This window comes from Trichomonascus vanleenenianus (assembly GCF_965637985.1).
Source record: "Trichomonascus vanleenenianus strain CLIB 3782 genome assembly, contig: TRVA0_014S, whole genome shotgun sequence".
In the NCBI taxonomy this organism is placed as follows: domain Eukaryota; kingdom Fungi; phylum Ascomycota; class Dipodascomycetes; order Dipodascales; family Trichomonascaceae; genus Blastobotrys; species Blastobotrys vanleenenianus.
In genome coordinates, this window is record NW_027481873.1 from 196,312 (window position 1) to 208,679 (window position 12,368).

The following is a 12,368-nucleotide window of genomic DNA, read 5'->3' on the forward strand; positions in this document are numbered from 1 at the left end:
TTTAGGGAGCTTTAACTTGGCCCGGGTTGTACGTCGCCATGAGCCAATTGCTGAAACGCAGTGAGCATTTTCTATAATATTTAGTTGTATTCAAAGACTATCAATATTGGACTAAGATGTAGTTACACTCAAAGACTAATCGTGGAATTGAGCAACCACGCTATGAACACCGCTTATCTAAGTTCAATCTAGACGATGATTGCGCTATGGCCCCAATCGCTAACCTAGTGAAATACGCTACCACGAACGAGTTACCACCAACGAGTTGCGTTGTTAACGTAAAATGACAGGCCATGAAAAGTCAAACCATTTCAACTACAGCAATATTACAATCAGCCATGTTCTATATATATAAACCGAGAAGCCACAAGTAGCTCTCCAAGGCAACTGTGATGAGTGACTACGAGCCCTACCGTAATATTGTGTGGGAAACCGCTTTGGCTCTTCTCCACACCGAGGGAGAAGAGTACGACGCATTGGTGAATCGCCTGTGGGACTTGGAAGACTTGCTCGGAGCGGATGTTATTGATAGGCTTTTGGGGTTTACTGACGAAGAAAACGACCTTTTTTCTGTCACCGACTGTACTGACTCTTGGTCTATGGAACATGCGAGCAACCATAGTTTCCAAGACGATGCCGACGATGAGAATGATGATAATGACGATGATGGCGCGGACAGTGGAGATGATGGAGATGACGACTCTGTCGACGGAGAGGCGATGGATTTGAGCCATCTCGATAAGCAGCATGAGCGTCTTACAAACGCAGATCGAGCTGAGGTAATCCATCGATGGCGCATGGACATTCCAGAATTCGAAGACCTAGATATTAACGACAGGGGTTTTATGACTTTGAAATAATCCCGAAATATTGAAGATACACGACACTATACTCCAGTCTCTTCAAGCTAAACTCCCGCTGCTTCGAGTGAACTTGGGGGCCAGCCCCCAAACCCCCGTAGCTCCGCTTCGCGGAGGTCAATTGATAGGCTACGATACCTCCGCGAAGCGGAGCCTCAGGGGGGTTTGGGGGGACTGGTCCCCCCAAGTATGCTGCTTCAATTGAACTTGGGGGCCAGACCCCAAACCCCCGTTGCTCCGCGAAGCGGAGATATACAACAATTGTTATAGTGATCTATGTCAATAAACGCAGAATCATTAAATACATTCATGTCGTGCAGAAAGTGTCATTACCAAACACGCCGGAAAGAAGTAGAGGCCAGGGCTGCCTGGGCCGGGTAGACGGGCAGCTGGGTGTGCGGTGGGGCCCTGAACACCCCAATGAACGCCGTCCGCACGCGGGCCCGCAGCGTCTGCGGCTCGTGCGGCTCGTCCCCGTCTGTCTCAGTGCGGTGCGGCGCCGGAGGGTGCGGCGGCTCGTAGAAATCGGTCTGGCACAACGGGCACACCGCCTTACGCGTAGTCAGCCAGCGCGCAATACAGTCGTCGTGGAACACGTGATGGCAGTCCAGCTGGCGTATGAGATTCGCCGGCTCAATGGCATCCAAGCAGATAGAACAGGCAATCGTATTGTCTTCATTGTCGGTGTTAGTAGCGTTGTTGTCGTTGTTATTAATAGTAGGAATCGGTAACGATACGGTATCGCTGTTGTTTAGGTTAACAGTAGAGTTTGGCATCGTCTTTGCGCCCCGCTGGGGCGCATTGTAGTATTCATGAAGGTGGAGATTTGGCTCGGACACGTTGACGATGACGCGCTCCTTAACTTTGCTTTCTTCATGATAGTTGAGGTTTGGCTCCGACACGTTGAGTTGCACAACACGCTCCTTAACAGCCGCATGCTCCTCCTCCTCCTCTTCAATCGCAACCTCGTGGACACTCAGCAGCGTTTTAGCCGGGAACCGGCGCTCCAAATCTTCCCTGGACAGTACCCTCCGCTCGCGGGGGCGTAATGTTAAGGGTGGTCCAAACGGGGTCAACGAGTACTGCACTTCCTCTTCGTCTATGGACCGGGTGGTCCTGTTGCGGCGACAGTAGCGAATACCCAGAATAACCCATAGGTTCGTGAACACTATCGCCATGCCCAGGGCAATGAAGAAGAAGTACGGCGTCTGATTGTTACCATCGCTATCGGACATTCTGTATCATCAGCCGTCTGTCACACGCCACGCAAACGGCTAAGCTCTACGTTTTTACAAGGGTCCACTACGCAAAAAAACAACTACGCTTTTTTGAAAGGAAAAGCGGAACAAATGCCAGGACTTGCTGCTAAGGCAATGGCTCTGGTCGGTGGTTGCCCACTTGTTCTACTCTACCCTCTCAGATGATAAACAACTGGGGGCAGGATTGACACACGTATGCACGCTGTGCATTGGAGACCTGGCGAGTCACGCGGTGGGAGGTTACCCAGCCGTGCCGCGCGCCCCACAACACCAAAAAAACAAAAATAAAACACTGCGGCTCCGTTGTTAAATAGTACACGACAATATGGCGGTTGTTTAGTGCTTCTTGACCGCCTCGTAGACGGCGTCCCGGTCGGCCTCGCTGTAGTCGGTAGCCTGCATCTCAACGGCCACACCATTGAGCGCCCGTCGGATGGCGTCCTTGGAGGACGCGTAGACCATCTTGGACTTGACGCTGGCGGTGTCTGGGGACCACATCATGAAGATAATCTTGTTTCGCTTGCCCTCGCCGGCCGACAGCTCGTACTCAAAGTCGTAGATGGCGTATCGGCTCTCGTTCTCCGGCAGGTCGGCGGTGAACTTCTCGTAGTCCGCATCCTTGGATGTCTTCTCCACAATGATCTGCGTCTTGTCGTCGCTCACCCGGTAGATGATGTACTTGTACGTCTTTCGCAGCTTGAGGTCCTCAAACGCAGAGATACAGTCGTCGGCAACGGCAATACTATATATTAGCCACTTTAGTTAGCTTAGACGCCTCCTTGCCAATGCACCCGATAAAAAAAAACTCACCCAGATCTAGACTGTCTTTGTTAGCTTTCGCTCGCCAAAAATTGATTGTCAATTGCTTACCATTGTGTTTTGTTTACTTCGTTCGGTGGTGGTGGTGGGGGGATTTGGTTGCAAAGGCCAAGTGTTGGTGATGGTTGTGTTGTTACGTGGAAAAATCGAGGGGCTCTCTCCCACTGGGCGCGCTCCGCCCCTGTCCTCTCCTGCCGGGTAACTCTCGATCATCCCGCACTACCCATGCTATTTCCCTATAGGCTGTGCTCCGTTGTGGGTTCTATTCTTTTTTTTATATAAATGTTGTATAGTTTATTCAATTGAATGAACTAGTTAATTGCCATTTGTCGATTTCATTTTCCAAAGTTAGAACAGATTGTGCAGTATCTGATAATGCATGCGTATCATCGTGTGGTGAGAGTGGATGCATGTAATAATTAAGCGATTAAGTGTTCAAGTACCCTGGCAACTGATCTCAGCGTAGCGGGTGGTACTTTAGCAAATTGGGGGGACCAGTCCCCCCAAACCCCCCTGAGGCTCCGCTTCGCGGAGGTATCGTAGCCCATCAATTGACCTCCGCGAAGCGGAGCTACGGGGGTTTGGGGGCTGGCCCCCAAGTTCAACTGAAGCAGCATAGTGTTCTTGGGGGGACCAGTCCCCCCAAACCCCCCTGGGGCTCCGCTTCGCGGAGGTATTGGTAGTACATGGCACTATTTTGGTATTTAGCGAGAATGCAAGATTTGTATGTATGTTCACTACCTTCTAGGTCGGTTGGATTAAAGGGGTTAGCTAGAAAGCGAATGTCCTTCAATTGGGAATATGGATGCTCATTTAAATATAATATAGTTGGACAATTTAGTACGGGATACGTCGAATGGAGGCTTAATCTATTCAATTGGTACCAAACTAGGCTAAAAATGGCTTATTCGAATTACGTAGAGCACAGGTGATCAAATTATGGGGGAGAACTCAAGGGGCATAGTACAGCGCAGTCATTGCAATGGGAACATGATATCGAGTTCTAGAACCCATGAACCTCTAATTTGATCCTAGGATACATCACAGAAACCTCAGTCGTGATACCTTATATAGGAGTTACGAAATATTTGCTGAATATACGGAAAGCAAATAACAATCATCGATTTTCTAGAATGGAAATAGTTTGAAATGCACTCAAAAATTGAACTTTGTATGTATCGGATATCCCCTAGGGAGCATTACTTACACTATCAGCATCGCATGTTACGTTCTTGTACCCCTGAGATTGGCTGCTCCATATTACCTAATGTGATATCATGACCTACTGGTAATATAATACACGAATGATAATACATTCCCCTGCCTGGCTGATATTAGAGTAGCGGAAATAGGAGCAACGGAATTGAAGTTCGGTACATATCTCCGCCGAGGTAATTGAAATTGTGGGGTATATACCGGTACCAACCTTTGATAGAATTGTTCCGGCTGACACCATCGATGCCTCGTAACCTCCGCGAAGCGGAGCCACGGGGAGTTTGAGGGGCTGGCCCCTCAAGTTCATCGGAGTCCTACAATAATAATACGAAAGACAATACAATAAGGTTTTCATTAAGTATCAAGGCTTGATAATTTTTTTTACAACTTGGCGTCCTTGAGCTCGTTCTTGAGTCGTCGCTCGACCGCCTCGAGGAATTCCTCGGTGAGAACGTAGCTGGATCGGTCGGTCTTGCCGCAGGCGAGAGCCAGGTCCTTGGTCATGATGCCATCGACCTGCACGGTATCAAGAACGGCCTTCTCCAGGGTCTCGGCGAACTTGACAACCTCTGGAGTATCGTCGAGCTTACCTCGCTGGATGAGACCTCGGGTCCACGCGAAGATAGATGCAATGGAGTTGGTCGAGGTCTCCTTGCCCTGCTGGTGCTGTCGGTAGTGTCGGGTGACGGTACCGTGGGCAGCCTCGGACTCAAAGGTCTTGCCATCTGGAGTGATGAGCACCGAGGTCATGAGACCCAGCGAACCAAAGCCCTGGGCAACAATGTCAGACTGCACATCACCGTCGTAGTTCTTGAGAGCCATGATGTAGCCGCCCTTGGACTTGATCATCTGCGCGACCATGTCGTCAATGAGTCGGTGCTCGTACCAGATGCCCTTCTCCTCGAACTGGGCCTTGTACTCCGAGTCGTAGATCTCCTGGAAAATGTCCTTGAATCGTCCGTCGTACTTCTTGAGAATGGTGTTCTTGGTCGACAAGTACAGCGGCAGGCTCTTCTCAATGGCCAGCTTGAAGGAGGCGTGGGCAAAGCCTCGGATAGACTCGTCAGTGTTGTACATAGCCAAGGCAACACCACTATCCTTGTAGTCGTAGACCTTGATCTTCTGTGGCTCGCCGCCTTCTGGAGTGAAAACGAGCTCGAGCTTACCGGCACCTGGGATGACGGTGTCCTGGGCCTTGTACTGGTCGCCGTGGGCGTGTCGGCCAATAATGATTGGCTTTTCCCAGCCTGGCACGAGTCGTGGGATTCGTGGAATGACAATTGGCTCTCGGAAGACGGTACCACCGAGGATGTTTCGAATGGTGCCGTTGGGCGAGAGCCACATCTTCTTGAGGTTGAACTCCTTGACTCGCGCCTCGTCTGGAGTGATGGTCGCGCACTTGACACCCACCGAGTGCTCGAGAATGGCCTTGGCCGCCTCGTGGGTCACCTGGTCATCAGTCTTATCTCGGTTCTCGATGCCCAGGTCGTAGTACTTGAGGTCTACATCCACAAAAGGCAGGATAAGTCGGTCCTTGATCGACTGCCAGATGATTCGGGTCATCTCATCACCATCCAGTTCCACCACTGGGTTCTTAACCTTGATCTTGGAAGACACTGTCATCGTTAGCTACTTATCTCACTTCAATCTGGAGAAACTTCAAATTAGACCCCCTTCCCGCATATCGAGAAATCGTCCCGGTTTTATATTAGTGCGTGTGTGGGGTACTCCGACATACGGTCTTCCCCCCCCCATACGCACCAGTGTGGTGATGTATGTATAACCGAGGGACTATCACTGAACCAACGCGAGGTTCCGGAACGTCCCCGGACCAGCGGTACAGAGCCGTGTCCACCATCACCAAACACCCACCCGCCATCATCGCCAGGAGTAGTAAAAGGCCGACAAAAAAAATAAAATTCTTTTTTTTTTCTTCCGTTGACCTCATTATTGTGTAAAGCACGCTCTCCTATTGGCTCATGCAGACTCTCTTCGGTGCTCGGGCCATTATCCGTTTCTCCTGAGGTCGATACACATCCACACCCGGGTCTTATTTGGGTGCTTCCCCTGCACGCCCGTGCGGGAAATGTCTGTGTCGCCTGGTGTGATGCCCCTACTTACACATCCTTCTCGGAGCCGAGAATCGTCCGGTCATCATAGAGGTTCGCATTCCGCTGGTGGCCAGTCGCCTCGCCATAAGGGCCTGGTTTGCAATCATTCGTGACATTTTTTATTATGCTCTAATGCTCGGTTAGTGAGCTCCCTTGAACCCAATTCCGGCCCCCTCCGACCGATGAATTGGAACCCGCCTTTCCATCATACTCACCTGTGGTCTGGTTATTTCGTTCTGTAGGTTTCTCCAAGGTGCCCTCGGCGCTTTTAAGAGTTGCCTGCTTTCTCAAATGACTCAAGCTCCCATTGTTGTGACAAAACGCCGATGTCGGCATGAATGCTGTGCGGTATCCCCGGACATCACCGGGGGATCGGACCCGGGTTTTGGCACGGCTGTGCGGGACCCTTCGTCCATTGCGTCGTTCAAGCCGGTTGACGATAGATGAATTGCGATAAGCAAGTGAAGCTGTACCCGACTTGCCTTTCTTGGGGGAATCCTTCCCCCAAACCCCCTGGGGGCTCCACTTCGTGGAGGGAAGGGGGGAGTGAGTGAGAGCACGAGGTCAACTCAGTGATGGCTGCAGTGCTAACTCAGTGACAGGCTGCAAACCGCTTCATTTTCGTAGAGTAGAGTATAAATACACAGCGATTCTTTCGAAACCATGTTTAAATTACCATACCGGTTCAATGGACCAACTTGACCGACGCTCTTCCAATCCTGCTTCTAACGCCGGTACTGCTGCCAATTGCGACAAACAAGCCGCCCCTGCAGAAATCAAGTCCCCCAAAAAATGGAAGAAGAAGAAGCCTAGTCACTCCCTGCCCATGTTCCAGCCGGGGCCGTATCCGAACCCGGTGCCAATGCCCTGGGAGTAGAGTAGACTTCTACAGCCGTAGTCGGCGCGGCTTTATGTCCGGTGGCATAGCCATCGTCTATCGTATGCATGTCGGGAGTTTGAGGAGAGACGATTAGCGGATTTCTCCGTGAGTGCATTTATTATCTCTGTGTATGGCTCTCCAGATCCGGTGCTGTACAACCATGTCTTACTGAAAGTGTTAAAATTATGGGAATTCAATTGTTGTCTTCCGCTATAAGTTGGGGTTGGAAAGAGCTTCAGGTCCGTGGGGGGAAATATCATATTTGTGTGCCAAGCCGCGCGTAATGCGGCGTTTTATCTCCGATCTCTAATACACATCAACAGATCTGGCCTACGCTACCGGAAGCATACTTACGTAAACCAATTTCTATCCATTTTATCCAACGGGTGATATTATATTAAGCTAGGGTCTGCACTTCGCAGGCTATGAATGTCACTGATTAGATTCCCCGTCTTTCAACACATATTCCAGTATAGAGAGTAGATCATCCCGGTTGTCCTGCCCCTACCTCGTTTGTACACGCATATCTAACATTTGAATGGGCTTGAATGGTCGTCCACAGAGAATTAGATAACTTCGAAACTTGCATTCCTGGATAACAAGTGCCAGTCACAAACGTATATAGCTCTCCTCCAATTGCCCGGGTATCTTCTTCCTCTAGAATTGCTGAAAACAATTCACGTGTAAATGACAGTGTAGTGCTATGCTAGTTCAGCTGATCCAAGCAATTTCTCTATGTCCCGGTGACAACCGATTGCTCTCAAGTCGATTGTTGAACTGTTCATGGGGGGACCAGTCCCCCCAAACCCCCCTGGGGCTCCGCTGCGCGGAGATATTGTAGCAAGTCAAGATCGAGAAAGACCATCGAACTTGTAAGCAGTCATGTATATTGTATGATAAGCTAGGAAAGAAGACTATGATACCGAATATGTACGTTTAGCTCCGTGAACTCAAATCATTTCATACATGCCATCTTCAATTGCCTAGTAATATAGGCAATAGTTCGTGGGTACACGGATGGCTAGATCAATTCAACGGGTCTCAATATTTTCCGCGAATCAAGCATTCTGCAAGCATCACGCCATATTACTCTTACGCGAAGCTCAGCCCCAGGGGAGTTCCCCCAATTAAGCATTAACTAGAAGTGTCTTGATTAGTTTGAGTTGATAGCTAAGGGAGCAGAATGACTAGGTGACTGTAATATTGTAACGCGGTAAGATTGTGCTGACCACCCCATAAGAAGTGACCTCATGACTCAAGGTGTAAATCTTGGGCGTAGTTAGCATAGTCAATCTAGTCAATCTAGTGTTTACCTAGCGCAGCCAATTCCAGCAATTGGTCCCCCAGTATTCCCGAAAAATTGAGCCACACGAGCCAACTACGATCCTCTCCCCAGCATCCATCAACATTTTTACGATCCAGTCCTCCCATGATACCAGCCTCGATCTACATTTACAGTCCCCCCGTGGTACTCACAAAACGCAATTGCTTGTATTTTCTAGACTAGAGTAGTAAATGCCGTTTTCCTTCGAGGTCAGATATATTGTTCGATAAATACATGCGTTAATAATTTAGCCAGACTTCTTCAACTGGTAGTAGACCATGGCGAATGGAGTACCGAGACCAACAACTAAACAAACCAATTAGCAACCAAACCATCAACAATCAACACCAATTGCAAAAAAACATACCAAAGAAGCTCCAGTGGAGGACCCAGTATGGGACGAACTTTCGGCCGTGCACCTTGAATGGCAGGTTGGAGTATGGACCCTCTGGAAGGTGGTGGCCGCTTCGGGCAACAGCAGAAGAGGTGAAAGATCGCTTAGAAACGGCCTGGGCGGCTCGGAGACCCACTCGGTTCAACATTTTTTTATTTCGTGTAAGGTGTAAAAATTAGGGTGGAAAAAATGGTGATGATGAATTGGCCAGTAACGCTTCACTCCTTGTCCCAGCCTAAACAGCCCTCTGCCCCGAGGATGGTGGGTGGGTGGGCCGGTAAATTTTGGTGCATTTTTTTCAGGCCACTTTGGAAATGGGCGCCTCTGATTGGCCGCCCGGGGCAAACTCCCAACGCCTGCGCCCGCATGCGGGCCTCGCGTGAAATATTGGCTGATTGGACCTCTCGAGCCTTGGACGAAGGTTGAACAAATCACTGGGAGGCAGTTTTTTCTCTGATCAACTCATTTCCCCATTATCGAGCCTGTCAACAATGCCAATCAAGCCAATTACCGGTACCCTCAAGCGACGAATCATCATTGATATCACTACCGGTAAGTCCTAGTTCGCTATTATATGTGTGGTTTGTTTGTAACTAACTGGTTTGAAAGCCTTCACCATTGGCGGTATCGCTGCTACCTGGTGGTGGAACACGTAAGTGCTCAATTTTATTGAGGTTGGTTCCGTTGGCTAACGATTTAGTTCCCACAAGAAGACCATCGCCGAGCGAGATGCCTGGTACGCCGAGTACGAGAAGACCAAGAACGCCGAGTAAACACACACATATATATAAAACGCGCATATTTATAAAGCTAATCGTATCTGTTGTATTTATTTGGACACCCACCTCCGCGAAGCGGAGCCCCAGGGGGGGTTTGGGGGGACTGGTCCCCCCCCATGAAGTTTTAGCTCCAATTGACTTGGGGGCCAGCCCCCAACCCCCCGTAGCTCCGCTTCGCGGAGATCTTGTAGCACACAAACGACGTAGTGAACTTACCAATTGGCTCAGCTAAGCCTCCGCGAAGCGGAGCCCCAGGGGGGTTTGGGGGGACCGGTCCCCCCATGAAGTTTGTTAACATTGAGCACGAATTGACTTGGGGGCCAGCCCCCAAACCCCCGTAGCTCCGCTTCGCGGAGATCTTGTAACACACAAAAGACGTAGGGAATACACCAATTGGCTCTGCTAAGTCTCCGCTTCGCGGAGCCCCAGGGGGGGTTTGAGGGGACTGGTCCCCCCAAGTCGCGTTGTTGTGTTGTCGTAATGTCGCCATGTCGGGGCAAAAAGTCACGTGGAGACCACTCTATCAACTACAGACCCCCGCCATACAACCCCTACCAAGAGATGGACCCGGAGGAGTTGAAGAAAGAAGCGCTGGACAGCCTTCTGGGGACGGTCGACGGGATCCGTGGGAATAAGGTGCTTGTTCTAGACCGCTCCCTGCTGACGACGCTCTCGATTGTGACGACTTTTTCGGTGCTAAAGGAGCATGGCGTGGGCCAGATTGTATGGCTCCAGTCGACGACGCTCGACGACGCAATTGACCTGGCAACCTGCAATGCAATAATCTACCTCATGTCATCTTCGAGCGGGCTCCGGTCCTGCAAGACGATAGCCAGCCACGCGCAGAAGGTCGTGTCGTATCCCCACAACGCCATAGATCTGAACCTCATTGTCGCGCCGTCGAGGACGCTGGCGATTGACCAATGCCTGGAGGAGTACGGCGTGCTGGGCGATTTTGCCATCCACACGTGGGCTGTGTATTTCCTGCCGCTCGAGAGCGACATTCTGTCGCTGAATCTGCCCGATGGCGGGTTCCAGGATACATATTTGCACGAGATCACCGGCTCGATATACCACTCTGCCCAGGCTATCCAGGAGATCCAGGTACGCCACGGGCTAATTGGGCGCATCACGGGTAAGGGTGAAGCAGCGCATAAGCTGGCGGAGTTAATTGTGCGTAACCGCCAATCGCGGCGCACGAACCTGGCTGCAAAGGACGAAGAGTCCAAAACTACGCAGGATGTATTTGATCACAAGTTTTCAAATTTGTTTGTGGGCACGGCAATTGACCAGCTTATTATCATAGACCGCAAGACTGACTTCCTTACTCCGTTGCTGAGCCAACTGACCTACCTGGGCCTTATTAACGAGTTCTATAAGGTATCTGACTACGGCCAGGTGGACTTGCCTGCGTCAATTGTGCAATCCCCGCAAAAGAAGAAGGGGAATCAGCAGCAACAGGACAATTTGGCTTCGATTAGCGCAGAAAAGAAGTCTACTTTGCTGTACTCAGGCAATCCGAGTGACCTGTTCAGCACCATCAAGGACCTTAATTTCGCCGTAGTCGGCCAGAGCCTCAACAAAGTGGCGAAACAGCTGCAGTCCGACTACGACCGGCGCCATGAAGCCAAAACCGTCTCTGAAATTAAGCAGTTTGTGTCAAAACTGGGCGGTCTGCAGACAGTGCACCAGAACCTGCGTTTCCACACTGCTCTGGCAGAAGACCTCATGGAGAAGGTACAGGGAGAGGAGTTCAACAAGTGGCTCGAAGTCCAGCAGAACCTGGTTGCAGACACTCTTGATCTTTCTACACTTCATGCCATGGTCGAGGATCTTATTGATCGCGGATCGTCTCTATCAATGGTACTGAGGCTGTTGGCTATTGAGTGCATATGCAATGGTGGCATCAAGCAGAAGGATCTCCTGTACTTTAAGCATGAAATCGTGCAGACGTACGGCTACCAGCACGTTCTCACGCTAGACAGACTAGAGAAACTGGGAATCCTATACGCCAGGGCTCCTACTATCCCGAATACTTTCCCTACCACTAGAAAGCAGCTTAAGCTGATATCCGAGCAGACCGACGAAGACCCAGCTAACCCTAGTGACATTACTTTTGCATTTTCCGGGTACGCTCCGTTGTCAGTGAGGCTCGTCCAGTGTGTCGTGGACAAGGGAAGCATTCTCAAGCCCAAGCGGTTTTCTACAATGTCACCTACACCCACTAATGGGTCCACGGGCACCGCGACCACTGCTCTGCTCAAGTCGTCTAATGCGGCTAGTGCCATGGGAGCCGGAGGCTGGAAAGGCGCTGAGGACATTCTCAAAACCCTCCAGGGCCCGAGCTTCGACGAGATCCAGCGAAGCGAGAGCCACATTCGCGAGGGCAAGCTGCGCAAGATCCTCGCCCGAAACAGCGAGAACAGCAGCTCGGCGAAACCTACTGTCATGGTGTTCTATCTTGGAGGCATTACATATGCGGAGATTGCTGCTCTGCGCTTTATCGCTCAGCGGAACGAGTCTTTGATGAATCTTGTCATTGCCACTACTGGTATCATTTCTGGCGAGCGAATCATTGACCTCGTCGCCACTACCAATAGAGCTTAATCTATGTTATTTGCATTTTACTATGATTCTATCTCCTATCGTTCTTCCTCCGAAGTTGATTAGATGTTTAGCACACGACTTCTGGTATGTAACAATAATTCAACGCCATTTGCTAGATTT

At 50.4% G+C, this 12,368-nt stretch overlaps 6 protein-coding genes and 1 non-coding gene across 7 annotated transcripts; 3 read left to right on the forward strand and 4 right to left on the reverse strand.

The window, feature by feature from the left end:
- Nucleotides 1–1,189: 1,189 nt before the first annotated feature.
- Nucleotides 1,190–2,095, reverse strand: TRVA0_014S02058 (RING finger protein; the record flags this gene model as incomplete). The annotated part of the gene is made up of 1 exon (XM_076684304.1): nucleotides 1,190–2,095. One exon carries the CDS (start codon nucleotides 2,093–2,095, stop codon nucleotides 1,190–1,192), a length of 906 nt encoding a protein of 301 aa, XP_076541512.1.
- Nucleotides 2,096–2,455: 360 nt separating this feature from the next.
- On the reverse strand, nucleotides 2,456–2,992 carry COF1 (cofilin; the record flags this gene model as incomplete). Its single annotated transcript, XM_076684305.1, has 3 exons — nucleotides 2,456–2,861; nucleotides 2,930–2,940; nucleotides 2,990–2,992. The coding sequence occupies 3 exons, from the start codon at nucleotides 2,990–2,992 to the stop codon at nucleotides 2,456–2,458; spliced, it is 420 nt and encodes a 139-aa protein (XP_076541513.1).
- Nucleotides 2,993–4,534: 1,542 nt separating this feature from the next.
- IDP1 (isocitrate dehydrogenase (NADP(+)) IDP1) lies at nucleotides 4,535–6,659 on the reverse strand (the record flags this gene model as incomplete). The annotated part of the gene is made up of 3 exons (XM_076684306.1): nucleotides 6,480–6,659; nucleotides 6,275–6,393; nucleotides 4,535–5,769 (listed from the first exon to the last, which is right to left on the reverse strand). The coding sequence occupies exons 2-3, from the start codon at nucleotides 6,321–6,323 to the stop codon at nucleotides 4,535–4,537; spliced, it is 1,284 nt and encodes a 427-aa protein (XP_076541514.1). The 5' UTR covers nucleotides 6,324–6,393; nucleotides 6,480–6,659.
- A 303-nt stretch (nucleotides 6,660–6,962) lies between these two features.
- TRVA0_014S02124 lies at nucleotides 6,963–7,867 on the forward strand. Its single transcript, XR_013062080.1, has one exon. It is a non-coding gene; the product is annotated as an uncharacterized misc_RNA (transcript).
- Nucleotides 7,868–8,715: 848 nt separating this feature from the next.
- Nucleotides 8,716–9,010, reverse strand: COX8 (cytochrome c oxidase subunit VIII; the record flags this gene model as incomplete). The annotated part of the gene is made up of 2 exons (XM_076684307.1): nucleotides 8,716–8,774; nucleotides 8,836–9,010. 2 exons carry the CDS (start codon nucleotides 9,008–9,010, stop codon nucleotides 8,716–8,718), a joined length of 234 nt encoding a protein of 77 aa, XP_076541515.1.
- A 343-nt stretch (nucleotides 9,011–9,353) lies between these two features.
- Nucleotides 9,354–9,635, forward strand: COX9 (cytochrome c oxidase subunit VIIa; the record flags this gene model as incomplete). The annotated part of the gene is made up of 3 exons (XM_076684308.1): nucleotides 9,354–9,414; nucleotides 9,472–9,514; nucleotides 9,563–9,635. The coding sequence occupies 3 exons, from the start codon at nucleotides 9,354–9,356 to the stop codon at nucleotides 9,633–9,635; spliced, it is 177 nt and encodes a 58-aa protein (XP_076541516.1).
- Nucleotides 9,636–10,202: 567 nt separating this feature from the next.
- On the forward strand, nucleotides 10,203–12,248 carry VPS33 (tethering complex ATP-binding subunit VPS33; the record flags this gene model as incomplete). Its single annotated transcript, XM_076684309.1, has 1 exon — nucleotides 10,203–12,248. The coding sequence occupies one exon, from the start codon at nucleotides 10,203–10,205 to the stop codon at nucleotides 12,246–12,248; it is 2,046 nt and encodes a 681-aa protein (XP_076541517.1).
- Nucleotides 12,249–12,368: the final 120 nt, after the last annotated feature.